This window comes from Lipophrys pholis (genome assembly GCF_963383615.2).
Source record: "Lipophrys pholis genome assembly, chromosome: 11".
NCBI lineage: Eukaryota > Metazoa > Chordata > Actinopteri > Blenniiformes > Blenniidae > Lipophrys > Lipophrys pholis.
In genome coordinates this window covers 31,398,340-31,412,808 of record NC_137631.1, presented here as the reverse complement: position 1 = coordinate 31,412,808, position 14,469 = coordinate 31,398,340, and the positions used below count along the sequence as shown (strand labels likewise).

The 14,469-nt window shown below is 45.2% G+C and overlaps 1 protein-coding gene across 1 annotated transcript in view; it reads left to right on the top strand.

The window, feature by feature from the left end:
* The first annotated feature begins 558 nt into the window (after window positions 1-558).
* Window positions 559-14,469, top strand: part of spg11 (SPG11 vesicle trafficking associated, spatacsin) — an 89,263-nt gene continuing 75,352 nt past the window's right edge. Inside the window, 10 exon segments of the mRNA XM_080475706.1 lie at window positions 559-894; window positions 1,742-1,947; window positions 2,521-2,790; window positions 3,566-3,785; window positions 11,067-11,204; window positions 11,826-12,223; window positions 13,286-13,431; window positions 13,510-13,627; window positions 13,881-14,036; window positions 14,119-14,285. Coding sequence (XP_080331832.1) covers window positions 680-894; window positions 1,742-1,947; window positions 2,521-2,790; window positions 3,566-3,785; window positions 11,067-11,204; window positions 11,826-12,223; window positions 13,286-13,431; window positions 13,510-13,627; window positions 13,881-14,036; window positions 14,119-14,285 — 2,034 coding nt within the window. The 5' untranslated portion in view covers window positions 559-679.

The window sequence follows — 14,469 nt, the reverse complement described above, 5'->3', positions numbered from 1 at the left end:
TGCTCTGACCCCAATCCAGACTGGAAAAACATTTAGGTAATTGTTTTGTGCCATATAACACACATATATATTTATATATATATATACATACCTGTAAAACAAAATGTGACTTTTAACCGATTCCAATAAAGGCATTATTAAGGTATGTATATATATATATACATACATATACATATATATATATATATATATATATATATATATATATATACATACCTTAATAATGCCTTTATTGGAAAGGCATATATATATATATATATATATATATATATATATATATATATATATATATATATATATATATATATATATATATATATATATATATATATATATATATATATATATATACATACATAATATATATATATACATACCTTAATAATGCCTTTATTGGAATCGGTTAAAAGTCACATTTTGTTTTACACTGTCAGAAAATGTTAGTTCCTAAAAGGAGACTCGACTCGACTTTTGTGAGTTTGATTAAATTGTCTGGGTTAGTGTGGCTCAGTCGACGTAGAAGCGAGGTGTGTCATGTGACATCGACACGTGACTTCCGGCCCGAGTGACTGTTTACATTACAGGAAGAAATGTTCAAGCTTCTTCACGTCGTCATTTTGGTCCCGGTAGTTTCTTTTTAAACGACTCATCTAGATAGCATGGTCCTTTAACTGGAGACATGCTGGAGGACACCGAGCCGCGGGGACACGGCCCCATAGAGGTGGCTGTGGTCCCAGAGGACCGCCGCTGCTGGGACGTGGCGGATATCCAGAAGGCTGAGTTCGCTCCCGGGGGCGCCCTGCTCGCGTCCCTCGGGGTCGGGGGCCGGCTGGTGGTCCAGGATGTGGGGGACAGAGGGGCTCCTCCGTTTGCAGCGGCCGGTCATTACACTGAGTGAGTCTGTCCGTCTCGTGCTGTGTGCCCGGTGCTTCCCCGGTAGCGGGTGGCCCCGGCCGGCCCACCGACAGCCGTCGGTAGATTCCAGCAGCTTCAGTTTCAGTTCCATGTTTTTAGTGACTTTAGCTGTTTGGTTGTTTTTATTTGCCTTTTTAAGAATTGTTTTGTTGCTCAAGCTGTTTCACCCGTTTTATTGATATTTTTTAAATGTTTCATATCTTTCTAATTATTTAAGGTGTTTAATTAGTTTTAAAATGTTTGTTTGATATTTTAGAAATTTGATGTTTTGTTCTTTTTCTCCTCACAATTTGAGCAACATTGTTTGTTCTAATTGTTTTTTAAGTTCTTAAAAGTTGTTTTGGTTATTGTACTTTTAGCCGTTTAATGTTTTTTTAACAAAAGTTTTTCAACCTTCGGAAAAACGTTGCAGTTGTTTTCTAGTTGTTTTATTCATTTGTCTTCCAGCTAATTTATCTGGTTAATTATCACCAAATCAGTTTTGTTCTGAATTCGTTATATTCATTTTTTAAAGCTATTTTTGTTTATTTTGTTTGTTTTATAAGTTTGATCTGTTTTATTTATTTTTAATGGTTTTAGTAGTCTGTATTAACAGTCTGCAGTTTTTTCTCTCACTGTTTTAGCAGTTGTAGTTCTTTTTTAAAAACAATTTAGCAATTGTACATGATTTATATATATAAAAGCATGTACAAATCTTAAATTGTTTTTAAAAAAGAACTACAACTGCTAAAATAGTGACTTTATAACTTTTTCAAATCAAAATGAGGTGGCTATCACTGTATCCCTCGCTGTATGAAGACATCAATCAGTCTTGTTATGCTCACAGCTTCTATTGGGAGGAGCCCCCGCCCCCATGCGGCTCAGTGGCCCCCTCCGGCCTCCCGGCTCGCTTCAGGCTGCTGGCTGTGGGCTCTCGGTGGGATCTGAAGCTGCTGGAGGTGAAGGCTGAACCAGACATCTCGGTTTCTCTGCAGTGCATGTGTGAAGTTAGTGCAGAGCGCCTGCTGCACACATCCAGGGAGGAGGATTCTGGTGAGGAGTGAACTCCAGACATCTTGGTGTGAGATATCCAGTTGATCAGGACATTTGTCCATCTTCTGTATGTCTTAGTTAATTGACAGATCAGCAGTTCATCAGAGGACAAACACGGAGAGCCTGGTGTACTTGTGGTGGCCTGTGTTTTTAGCATGATTTACTTTGGATGACACGATGCAAACAGCAGGATTCCAATGGGGCTTTTAGGTGCATTAGATCAGGCATCAGGATTTTAAAGGACCATTTTTCTAAAACCATTTTCAGACATTTTTTTTTCACATTTTCACAAGTAAATCTGGGAAAATGAGAGACTGCTTCTTTAAAATGCCCCTTTTTCTCCCACCCACGTTACTTATGGGTTTCTAATGAGCTGGAAATAGCTTCTCCAGCTCTTTTTATATTCAGGCCACTTTCCTTTCTTGCCTTGATCACATCTATTTAAATGTTTGTTCTGACGAGGGTCTTTTTGGCCTCAAATTCAACACAAGCTTACATTTTTCACGCAACAGTGAAAAATCTCACTTTTAACATGAGAGTTAATGAGAAATAAGTAACTTTGTGTGTTTTCAGATGTCTGTGAGCTGCAATCAGTGCGTTTGTTGGGCTTTGCCGCTGGACGCTGCCTCCTCCTGCTAAACAGTGACCGGCTGCTGCAGCTGCAGTGGCAACAGAAGGAGGATGAAGAGGAGGAGGAGGAGGAGGAGGAGGAGGAGGAGGAGGAGGAGGAGAAGTTCCAGACAGTGTCTTCATGCATAATTCAGATGGCTGACACCGACACTGCTGTACATCACTGTGTCTGCAGAGAAACCCTCTTCATCCTCAGATCCTCTGGACTTATATGTATCTTCAATATAAAGGCTGCACTTCTGGCTTTATGACTACAGATCATTACAGACAACCAGAAAATACAAGAAACCAAGGAAAACTAACTGTTAACTATTGAACTAACTGCTAGCTAAATGATTCCATCCAAATTCCCTTAAAATACCTTAAAATCATACGACTGGTTCAGGTAATCAACATGAACTACAGAAATGTATGCTAAAGTGATAAAAAGTGAGCTATGCCAAACTTTCTGGGAGCAGCACAACACGCAATTCAGCCAAACGTAAAATATAGAAAATGCATCACTCCTGCACAAATCTAGTCTCATCAAAGCCAGATGGCTCGTTGGGAAACCATCAGAGTCACCTTTGAATGGAATTGGTTTGGACTTGTATAATATTAATAATAATACATTTTATTTGAAGGTGCCTTTTTCAGCACTCAAGGACATTGTACGGTGGTGGGAGGGAGAGTGCTTAGTGGTGAGGTGGGGCTGGGTGTCAGCCACATAGCCGTAAAAAGGAATGTTAAATTTGCTAAATATATTGCAGAGGGGAACGAGGTAAATGATGAAGAGGAGTGTGGACAGAGCCCCGGGGCAAACCTGTGGTAATGGAGAAAGGGATAGCTTTACAGGATTTAAGTTGAGTGAACCGAGCGCAGCCAGAGAGATGAGACGTGAACCAGTCTAATGGAGTGTGGGTGATGCCATAGGAAGATAGTCTGTTATATGATTGATCATCGGTGGATGACATCTTTCTCAGTTTTCTTTAACTGTACTTTCCTCCAGCTGTGCATGATATCACTGATGGCCATCTGTTAGCCAGCGTTGACCTCCCATCATACTTCAGTCCTGGCCCGGCGGAAGACGAGCTGACTTCCTCTCTGTCCTCCTCCTCTCCTCTGTCCTCCACATTCTGCCTCCTGCAGGTTTCAGCAGATCTCAGTACAACTGTGGCCGTCACTCAGTCCCACATGGCTGTGGCTGTGGACCTCAACCACTATTTCAGGTACCCAATTCAGAAAATGTCTTGTCTGTATACTCTAGATAATTCAAGGTTATCAAATAGCCTCAATTGCACGTTTTTGGACTGTGCAAGAAAACTCACAGCTCCTGGATGCAGGTTTCAGGCCACGCGTACACGTCTCTTCTAGAATGAGTTTATGTGATTTGGGTTGTAAAACGTCTGGAGTCGTCAGATGGTGTTCAGTTACGTGTGTGATACATACAATACCCTTGTTGTGCTACATATATTATTTGCAGTTATCACACTGATCCAAATACTTTACAACTGTTATTAGATTAAACCAGCCTGAGCAGCTCTATCTAGACAGTAACATGATTTCCTAGATTATTGAGCCTGAGCAACTCTATCTAGACAGTAGCATGATTTCCTAGATTAAACCAGCCTGAGCAGCTCTATCTAGACAGTAGCACAATTTCCTAGATTAAACCAGCCTGAGCAGCTCTATCTAGACAGTAACATGATTTCCTAGATTATTGAGCCTGAGCAGCTCTATCTAGACAGGAACATGATTTTCTAGATTAAACCAGCCTGAGCAGCTCTATCTAGACAGTAACATGATTTCCTAGATTAAACCAGCCTGAGCAGCTCTATCTAGACAGTAACATGATTTCCTAGATTAAACCAGCCTGAGCAGCTCTATCTAGACAGGAACATGATTTTCTAGATTAAACCAGCCTGAGCAGCTCTATCTAGACAGTAACATGATTTTCACTGTCCTGTACATATCAGAGATGACACGTCCCCGTCCCTGCAGCTGCAGATCCATCACATTCAGATGGCTCGTGATGTCACAGAGAAACGCCATTTCACACAGGAACGTTTCATCTGGGAGCTCTGTATGTCTTTCCCCTTGCTTTCCATGAACAGACAGATCTCCTCACGCAGCTCCAAACATCTTTGCAGCACCTTTCCCTGGTTTAGCCACCGCACCTCTGTGTGACACGGCAAGTCACCATACTCTGTATCTAACTCTCCAGAAATGCCTTGAACTGGCGGTGATTTAAACCTTTGGCTCTGATGAAGTTAACTGCTCGCGTTATGGTGCTCATGACATGTTCCATTTTCAAGGCTTTGCCACACAACGACTCCTGGTGTATGATGCAGTGATAAGCTGTCAACTCATCTGTGACGTTTTCCTCCAGCATCCTCTCACCATCCTTGCCACCAATCCACTCCTGTGCCCACACATTGCGGGTGCTCCGCCTGTGGTTAATCCCACGAGTGTTTCCCAAGGCAGCCCCATCTCATTTACACATCTGGATACCTCTTCATACAGATCTTGTCCTGTAGTTGTGCCATGCATAGGACGTAATGCCAAAAACTCTTCTGTTATGCTCAGGCTGGAGTCTACTCCACGGACGAACACTGACAGCTGGGCAATGTCAGATGTGTCCGTGCTCTCATCCACAGCTAGAGAATATGCGATGAAATCTTTTCCCTTTCTCACAAGCTGTTCTTTTATGTTGGTGGAAAGCTGGTCTACACGTTCAGCAACGGTGTTTCTGCTCAGGCTCACGTTTGAGAAGAGTTGTCTTTTGTCTGGGCACACTGCGTCAAACTTCAAGCAGACAGTTTTTGATAAACTCTCCTTCTGTAACGGGCCGGGCTGATGTTGCCACAATAAAGCTTGCCTTGACAGCAGCCTCGCTTTGTGAGTTGGCATATGTGAACATAGCCTGCCTGGACTTAAGGCCTCGCATTCATTCTTCCACCTTCTGTAGCCTTTGTTCCGTCTCCATATTCTTGTCTTTGTCTGTGTGTTTCTGAGATGTTTGATAGTGCCTCCTAAGATTATATTCTTTAATTACAGCCAAACTTTCTCCACACAGAAGACACACAGGTTTGTCTTTTACCTCCGTGAACATGGACTATGCCTCCCACCTGGCTGTTCTCAGCGTCCACCTTACGTTTGGCCATTTTTGAGGAGGGGGTAGCTGAAAGTTGATCTCTGCTCTGACTGCTGATGAATAATGAAGCCGCTTGTGCGCGCTGCAGCGACTTCGCGGGCTACCGTTGCATTGTGGGGAATGTAGTGTTGGTGCGTGCAAAACACTAGCGGGCGGCTGTGGCCTGCGGGCCGGTTCTTTTTTTTTTTTTTGTAGTAATTAAATATCATCCAGGGGGCCATCGATAATTAATTCGCGGGCCGGATCTGGCCCGCGGGCCTTGACTTTGACATATGTGATCTAGACAGTAACATGATTTCCTAGATTAACGAGCCTGAGCAGCTCTATCTAGACAGTAAAATGATTTCCTAGATTAAACCAGCCTGAGCAGCTCTATCTAGACAGGAACATGATTTCCTAGATTAACGAGCCTGAGCAGCTCTATCTAGACAGGAACATGATTTCCTAGATTAAACCAGCCTGAGCAGCTCTGTCTAGACAGGAACATGATTTTCTAGATTAACCAGCTTGAGCAGCTCTATCTAGACAGTAACATGATTTCCTAGATTAAACCAGCCTGAGCAGCTCTGTCTAGACAGGAACATGATTTTCTAGATTAACCAGCTTGAGCAGCTCTATCTAGACAGGAACATGATTTTCTAGATTAACCAGCTTGAGCAGCTCTATCTAGACAGGAACATGATTTCCTAGATTAAACCAGCCTGAGCAGCTCTGTCTAGACAGGAACATGATTTTCTAGATTAACCAGCTTGAGCAGCTCTATCTAGACAGGAACATGATTTTCTAGATTAACCAGCTTGAGCAGCTCTATCTAGACAGTAAGATGAAGCAGGAACATGAATTAACAAAGAAGCAACAACAGAAGAAGAACATGATTTTGAGAGTTGAACGAATGATGGTAGAAAACAAGTGACATCAGTAACGTGTGTGTGTGTGTGTGTGTGTGTGTGTGTGTGTGTGTGTGTGTGTGTGTGTGTGTGTGTGTGTGTGTGTGTGTGTGTGTGTGTGTGTGTGTGTGTGTGTGTGTGTGTGTGTGTGTGTGTGTGTGTGTGTGTGTGTGTGTGTGTGTGTGTGTGTGTGTGTGTGTGTGTGTGTGTGTGTGTGTGTGTCCACTGGTTGTGGTTGGAACTGTTGTGGGGGGGCCTGTTGCGACAGCCCCCCATCCCGGCAGGGCAGGGAAGGGCCCCAAGCCTCCGCGCCCTGGAGGTAATTAAGGGCCTGATTCACATCTGGTTCTTAATTACCTCTCTGCCCAGGAAGAAAGATCCGCCCAGACACACAGACGTGACAGACAGGAGAGCCTGAAAGAGGTTTTTGTTTTCATTTATTTGATTAAAGAATGGATATTGTGTGCCTCTGCGGGAGGACTCGAGGTTTGCAAGCTCAACGGCCACAGTGGCTCCTCGTCAGGCCCACAGAGCGTGGAGGAGCGCCTCAGGAGCAGAGGTTCCGCAGAAGACGGTGGAGGAGGCGGTGGCTGGAGTGCTGCGAGATTTCCCCCGGCTGCATCAGGAGCAGGCATCGAATGATCAGCAGCTGATAGAGGCTCTCCTGCTGCAGAAGGGGAGACAGGGTCGCCTCCTCAAGTCCCTGCTGTCCCAGTGGGGGGGTGCCGAAGGACTGTTGTTTTCCCACGCCAATGGCGGCGTCCCGTTCTCCAGAAGAGGAGGAGGAGGAGGAGGAGGAGGAGGAGGTGCATGCAGTGAGCGCGGTGCCGATCCCTGCACTGCGGAGGAGGACAGTGCTCCAGGGCTCAAGAGCAGCGCATGAGGCCAATCCAGGAGGGTGGAGATGGCCTGGCTCGAGCGGCAGCAGCAGCAGCGGCGGCAGCAACAGTAGAGGCGTGGAGAGGAAGAACTGGCCCTGTGATTACGGCTTGCCCCATCTCCTCCCCCAGGGGCCCTGTGGCGGCGGGGCCGCCACTGTAACCGGCCTCCTGATTGGCGCTGCCTCCCGATGTCCCACCCAACCACCCTTGAGGGGAGGGGGTTAGGCCGGAGGCCTAAAGCTGGCGGTAGGGATATGTGGCAGAGAGGCGAGGCAGCGCACCTGATTGACATCAGGGACTTAATCACGTCTCTGCCCATAAAGGAAGAGCCTGAAAGAGGCTGTGTTTTTTGAGTTTTCATTTATTTAATACAACAATGATTATTGTAAGCTGTGTCTCTGTGCCTCTATCAGAGGACCTGAGGGTGGCGAGCTCAACCGCCACAGTTGGTTTACAGATTGCTAACTACTCCTAATATCAGTATCAATAGAACTCGGTACTAGTATTAGAATCAACACGTCTTCATAAAAGTTTAGCCGTTCTGTGCAAAGCATCATGTTTAACTAATCATCTCATGTAAATGCCCAGTAGCTACCATGTCCTTCCTGCCTTTGGAGGAGTTTGGCTGCTGTCCAGGCCTGGGAAGTTGGTGGGTTCTGTGACAGTGAGCACCTCCAGCAGGCTGGGAAGTTGGTGGGTTCTGTGACAGTGAGCACCTCCAGCAGGCTGGGAAGTTGGTGGGTTCTGTGACAGTGAGCACCTCCAGCAGGCTGGGAAGTTGGTGGGTTCTGTGACAGTGAGCACCTCCAGCAGGCTGGGAAGTTGGTGGGTTCTGTGACTGAGCACCTCCAGCAGGCTGGGAAGTTGGTGGGTTCTGTGACTGAGCACCTCCAGCAGGCTGGGAAGTTGGTGGGTTCTGTGACAGTGAGCACCTCCAGCAGGCTGGGAAGTTGGTGGGTTCTGTGACAGTGAGCACCTCCAGCAGGCTGGGAAGTTGGTGGGTTCTGTGACAGTGAGCACCTCCAGCAGGCTGGGAAGTTGGTGGGTTCTGTGACTGAGCACCTCCAGCAGGCTGGGAAGTTGGTGGGTTCTGTGACTGAGCACCTTCAGCAGGCTGGGAAGAAGAAGCTGAAGCTGGTGATTCAGGAGCATTCTTTGCAGCGTCCTGTGCCTGTATTCACAAAGCATCCTAAGGCTAAAAGAAGCTTTTAGTGACGTCACTCTTAAGAAAAATCTTAGAATTCCTCAAAATGTAAGATTTTTCTTAGAATTTTTCCTTACTAAGATAAAAGTAATTCTCAAAGCATCCTGAGCCCTAAGAGAGCTCCTGAGGTGGAAAACCACTAAAAGTAGTGAGGAGTACTTTTAAGAAGCCTGAGAGTCTCTGAAACAGACAAGATGACGGAAAGAGAAAGGAAAGATGTTCTCTGTTTATTTAATCAGTGTGAAAAAAGAAAAGGAAAAAAAAAAGAATTCCTTGCTAGGAACCTTTAGGCTAAGATAGGAGCTCCCTGAGAGGACTCTGAGACGCCTCGTGAATATGGGCACTGGTGGTTCCCTTTTCAGACCTGAGGAGCTGTTTGCTTGGTCTGGCATGGCTTTTCCTGCTTGTTGAGGAAAAAGCAGAAAAACGGTCTGTGAGCAGTAGTTTTGCAGGTCTTTTTCCCGGGGAAACTGGCTGGTCTTTCCTGCACGATAAGAGATCTGATGCTGTGTGCGGGCCTCTGGTTCCGGGGAAGTTCTGACCCTCATGATCAGGAGAGGAGTTGAGGCTTTCGGTTGCAGGCCTCTTGGTGTGAGCTGTTTGCTGCTGGAATGCAGCTCTTTTCTCCCTGGTGTCCGCAGAGCAAGAAGATGGATGCAGTGGGGCTGCAGTGGCTGCAGGACCCCCTGCTGGGTGTGGCGCTCAGGTTTCACGTGACAACACCTCATCTGTTAAAAAAAAAAAGGAGTGTTTCCACTGCAGCAGCCGACACAGAAACAACGATGTAGTTAGTCTGCCGGGCCACTAGGGGGCGATGTTGATGGATTTTGTAATGAAACTACACAGACGTGTGCAGAGAACAAAACACTATAAAGGTGAAGAAAATGGAGAGAACCTGACATCCTAGTGGACTGATGAGGAACCGGATGATATCAGGGAGAGTCTCAACTATTAAACTACTGATCTGGACCATAGAACTAGAATATGGACCGCGGGTCGTACCACTACGGGCCGTACCACTACCACTACGGGCCGTACCACTACGGGCCGTACCACTACCACTACGGGCCGTACCACTACCACTACGGGCCGTACCACTACGGGCCGTACCACTACCACTACGGGCCGTACCACTACCACTACGGGCCGTACCACTACGGGCCGTACCACTACGGGCCGTACCACTACGGGCCGTACCACTACGGGCCGTACCACTACGGGCCGTACCACTACGGGCCGTACCACTACGGGCCGTACCACTACGGGCCGTACCACTACGGGCCGTACCACTACGGGCCGTACCACTACGCGGCCGCCATGTTTGTTTCCAACTGGAGAGCAGGAGGGAGGGGAGATGAGCAGTAACAGGCTCTGGAGCCTCCATCAGTCTCTGCAGGAGGGATTTGCACCGTGAAAGAATCTTTCCACCTTGGGAGCCGGATTAAAAACTTTGCGGAAACGGTGGATCCACACACTGGTGCCGTGTAAACGGACCCCCTAAAAGTGAAGGAAGTTTTGTGGATACACTTATGTCATGACAAATGAAGATAGTCTTTCATTCGAAATAACCAACTTTTCTGTGGTCTTGTGAGGTTCCAACAGTATGCATGATAGTAGTACTCAAATTATTATAGTACACACTATCAAATAACCTTTTTTCTAAAATATAAATGTGTTATACTGTTCTAAATGCCCTGGTACGACTAAAAATACCATTGTATGCATTATGGTACTACTTAAACTACTATCGTTCTGTCAAATATTCCATTGTATTAAGTATTGTGACAAACATGTGGCCCGCAAGCCTCCACTGGCCTGCGAAATGATCCAATCGGCCCGCAGGCCAAGCCAAAATATTCTGATCCAACTAAATATATTGCGGTATGCATTGTGATGCCACTCAAATGAATCCGCTGCTGTCACATATTCTGGATTTTGTACCAGGATACAAAATTTAAGATGCCGTTTCAAATGTTGAGCTTTTTCAGGTTTCGTATATAATTAAATGTAAACTATTTATTTTTGTATCTGTTCTTTTTCGGAATGGACTTTTCCCTAAAATACTGTGTTTGCATATCGTTGTGATTTAATCTTACAGAAGCTGTCATTCGATTGTAAGTGGCCCCCGGATTTAAATAAGTTTGACAAAACTGGTATATACTGTGCTAATTGAAATTGTGTGGTTTTGTCAAATAATCAATTTCATCCAGTACAGATACTCAAAATAGTTCAGTGCTGTAAAATACTGTGGTACAATTAAAATCTCTTTGAATACAGTATGAGTCCAGTAAATACCTCAATGCTCTTGGACTCTTTTTGGATAGATAAATGAAAAATGATAGATAAATGAAACCATCTCAATCTTCACTTGACGTTTGTTTCAGCATGTTCCCAGCCCACCTGCTGTGTTCAGCCCCCCAGTCTTGCTCCTTTGTCCGGACCCCCCAACCAGGAGACCAGGACAGCCTGTTCAGCTCCAGTGGAAGTCTGGCTGGGCTCACAGCGACCTTCAGTACCGACCGGTAAATTGACGGACATCAAACTTTGATGTATTTCACAAGAGCTTGAGCTTTTAAAGCAGATTTTATTTTGTAGTGAGGAATGAGCTGTCACACTTTTGATCACTTCAGAATCTGATAACACCAAAGCCAAAGCTTTGTTCTTGTACCATTATTCAAGTAAAAAAAGGTCTACTGAAATACATCTAAACCAGTTTCTTTTTTTTTTTTGAAGATTGGAAATTTTTCTGGAATTAACAATCAAACTGAAAAGAATCAGTGCACTTGAACAAAATACCAAGTTTGGCGACGGTAGATTGGAACCAGATTGAAAGTATAGCGTTAAAAATCGAAAGTAAGGAAGTCAAACAAAAAATAGTTAGAAATGTATTGAAAACTTCATTTTATACCCAAATCAGTTCATCCTCCTATACAAAGAGTCCTTTTTGAAGTTCAAAACTCCCCCCAAATAACCGTAAATATGGTGCAGAATAGAAAAAGAGAGGTGCAGTTTAATCTCTGACATACTGCTGAGAGTTAAATTTTGTAATACCAGAATCACTAGTGTGACTATAACGATGTTCACAACAATAATTAGATGAACAAAAATGGTAAATAAAAAGTCACTTCCTCTCCCTTTTCTAGTTCATGGGATGCTCGTCTGACCTCCATGTACAACAGAGCCCAAAGCACCCACTCCCCCTCTTATGCATCCAGCCCCCCCTGGTGGTCCTCGCTTCCCCACTTGGTGTCCGACCTGGCTTCTTCCTCAGCCCACAGCAGAGTGCCCCCTGGTGGGGCCACCACCACCTTTTCCATCTCCGAATCAGCTGTTCCGTCTCAGCTCACTGTCTCGGAGTTCTCGGTCCTTCTGTCGTTCGTGGCTCCTGGGAACAGGCAGACCACCGTGGCCTTGTGGGACGTGGAGTCCCAGAGAGTGAGCTACCACTGGGCGGAGGGGGCGGAGGGGGCGGAGGGGGCGGAGGGGGCGGCGGCTCCAGTACAGTGTTGTGGGGAGAGACAGCACAGGTTACTGCTGAGAAGTGAGTTGAACACTGACACAGTCGTCCATCTGTTCCATCTTTTTTAACGTACCGTCTCTTTGGCACAGACATTTTCTAATTGACAGTTGGATTTTAGTGTCCAAGTCACTGTCGCGTCATATCTGTTGAAACCCATCTTAAATTTCATCCGCACTTTTATTACATTTCACTATATGACCATGAGCCGGCAATTCAATCCACTTTTTGACATTTACACCCAAACATGAATGAATCTGACATATCGGTTCTACTTTTCACTAAAGGCATACAGAACTAATCCACAAATTTACTGGGTGCTTTCAGTCTTCATCTGATTTATGCACACTGGGATCACCCCTCAGCATCCATGAGGTCTCGGTTGGTTTGTTTGGTTTGTTATTTTTAACCAGCATGGCAGCTTTGATGCTATCGGAGTGATTGTGAGTAAAATAGGTTGATAAAACCAAACAAGTGTATTAATTTGCAGTCATATAGATTTTGACTATTTGGTTTTATACATCTAAAAGTCACTTACTTGCAGGGATTACAATTACCATATTTTCTGGACTATAAGTCAAAAAATGCATGATGAATAAGACAAAAACATATACAAGTAGCACTGATGTATAAGTTGCATTCATTTGTAAATAATGCTTGAGCCCACGATTAGCCTTCTTGGTTTCATTCATCCCAGTTTCTCAGCCTTTCTTCCTTCCCTCACAAGTTTCTCACACTGAGAAAGAGTGCAGCAGAAAGAGTGCAGCAGAAAGAGTACATTTTTGTAGTTTACTTTAAATTATGCTCTGGACATGATTCTTTTTGGAGACATTTTTCTTGCTCTGTTAATGAAATACCATAGTGATAGAGGTTTTTCTGTGGAACTTATAGTGACATCTTAGTGGTTCCAGATGGTATGTACCAGAATATTTTGACATTAAAATAAGTTGCACAAGCAGCCAAACACCTAAAAAATTAAAGTGTCCTTAAAATAAGTCAAAGTAACTAAGACTAGTTAGGATGATCACATTTTGGTATTATTTCAGAACCTCTCCCTCTCTTTCTGCCCCGACAACCCCCATGTAGAGACGGGTGTGTTTCAGGTGGTGTTTGGCGTGTCTCAGCAGGATTTGCTCAGCAGGTTGATGTTGTTTGGCAGCGCTGCTACCGTGGATGCAGTGTGCCACTTGAACAGCTGGGGGCGCTGCTCTATCCCCATGCACGCTCTGCAGGTTCGTCACTGATCATAAAGACCATCAGCACTGCCTGACTGCAGCAGGTCATGTAAAACTAGTTTGTATTTTGTGCAGGGAGGACTGAAAAACCGCCAGCTGGACACTGTTGACTTCTACCTAAAGAGCAAAGAAAACATCCTCAACCTTCCCACAGCAGATCTGTGTGCACCCTACACGCTCAGCCTCGCCAACGGTAAAAACAATCACATCGTGGCCCATGGGCTGTACGTTTGACATTCCTCCTTTGAAGCCAACTGTTCACGATAGTGTGTGTGTGTGTGTGTGTGTGTGTGTGTGTGTGTGTGTGTGTGTGTGTGTGTGTGTGTGTGTGTGTGTGTGTGTGTGTGTGTGTGTGTGTGTGTGTGTGTGTGTGTGTGTGTGTGTGTGTGTGTGTGTGTGTGTGTGTGTGTGTGTGTGTGTGTGTGTGTGTGTGTGTGTGTGAGCAGGTGTGCAGGAGTTGTGTCCTGCGTTGGATTTGCTTTGTTCCGCCGTCAGAGATTCAAACAGTGAAGCTCAGAGCCGCCAGTTCTCAGAACAGCTCCAGAAAATCACACTGAGCTTCGTCAACATGCAGATGTGCAGCGTGATGTCCAGCTCCCACTGTGAGTGAACTCCATCACACACACCAAACACAAACGTTCCCTCCAGTTCAGTTGGCCTGATGGGAGGTCATCAAATCTTTAGATGAAGACTCGGGCGTGCAGAGCTCCGTTGATGTTCTGGACCGGTATGTCATCCAGCTGAGGAGCTTTATGAAGAGATTCCCATGGCCTCCAGGGGGTGACGCGTCAAGTAGTGGGACTCCTCATGAAGAGGCTCAGAGGGATGAGTGGGATCAGCTTCCAATGGAGGTATCATTTATTTTCTTTTTAATGACTCAAAACGGCAATTTAAGGTAGTTTTATTGACAGGCAAAATAAGCCAGAAACAATAACTACAATGGAGTGGTTTGCTCGCTTCAGATATGCTTATGGGCAGATTACATTCATTTGTAGTGTCATCAGCGAGTGGGGGGACACATTGTAGACTGAGTAG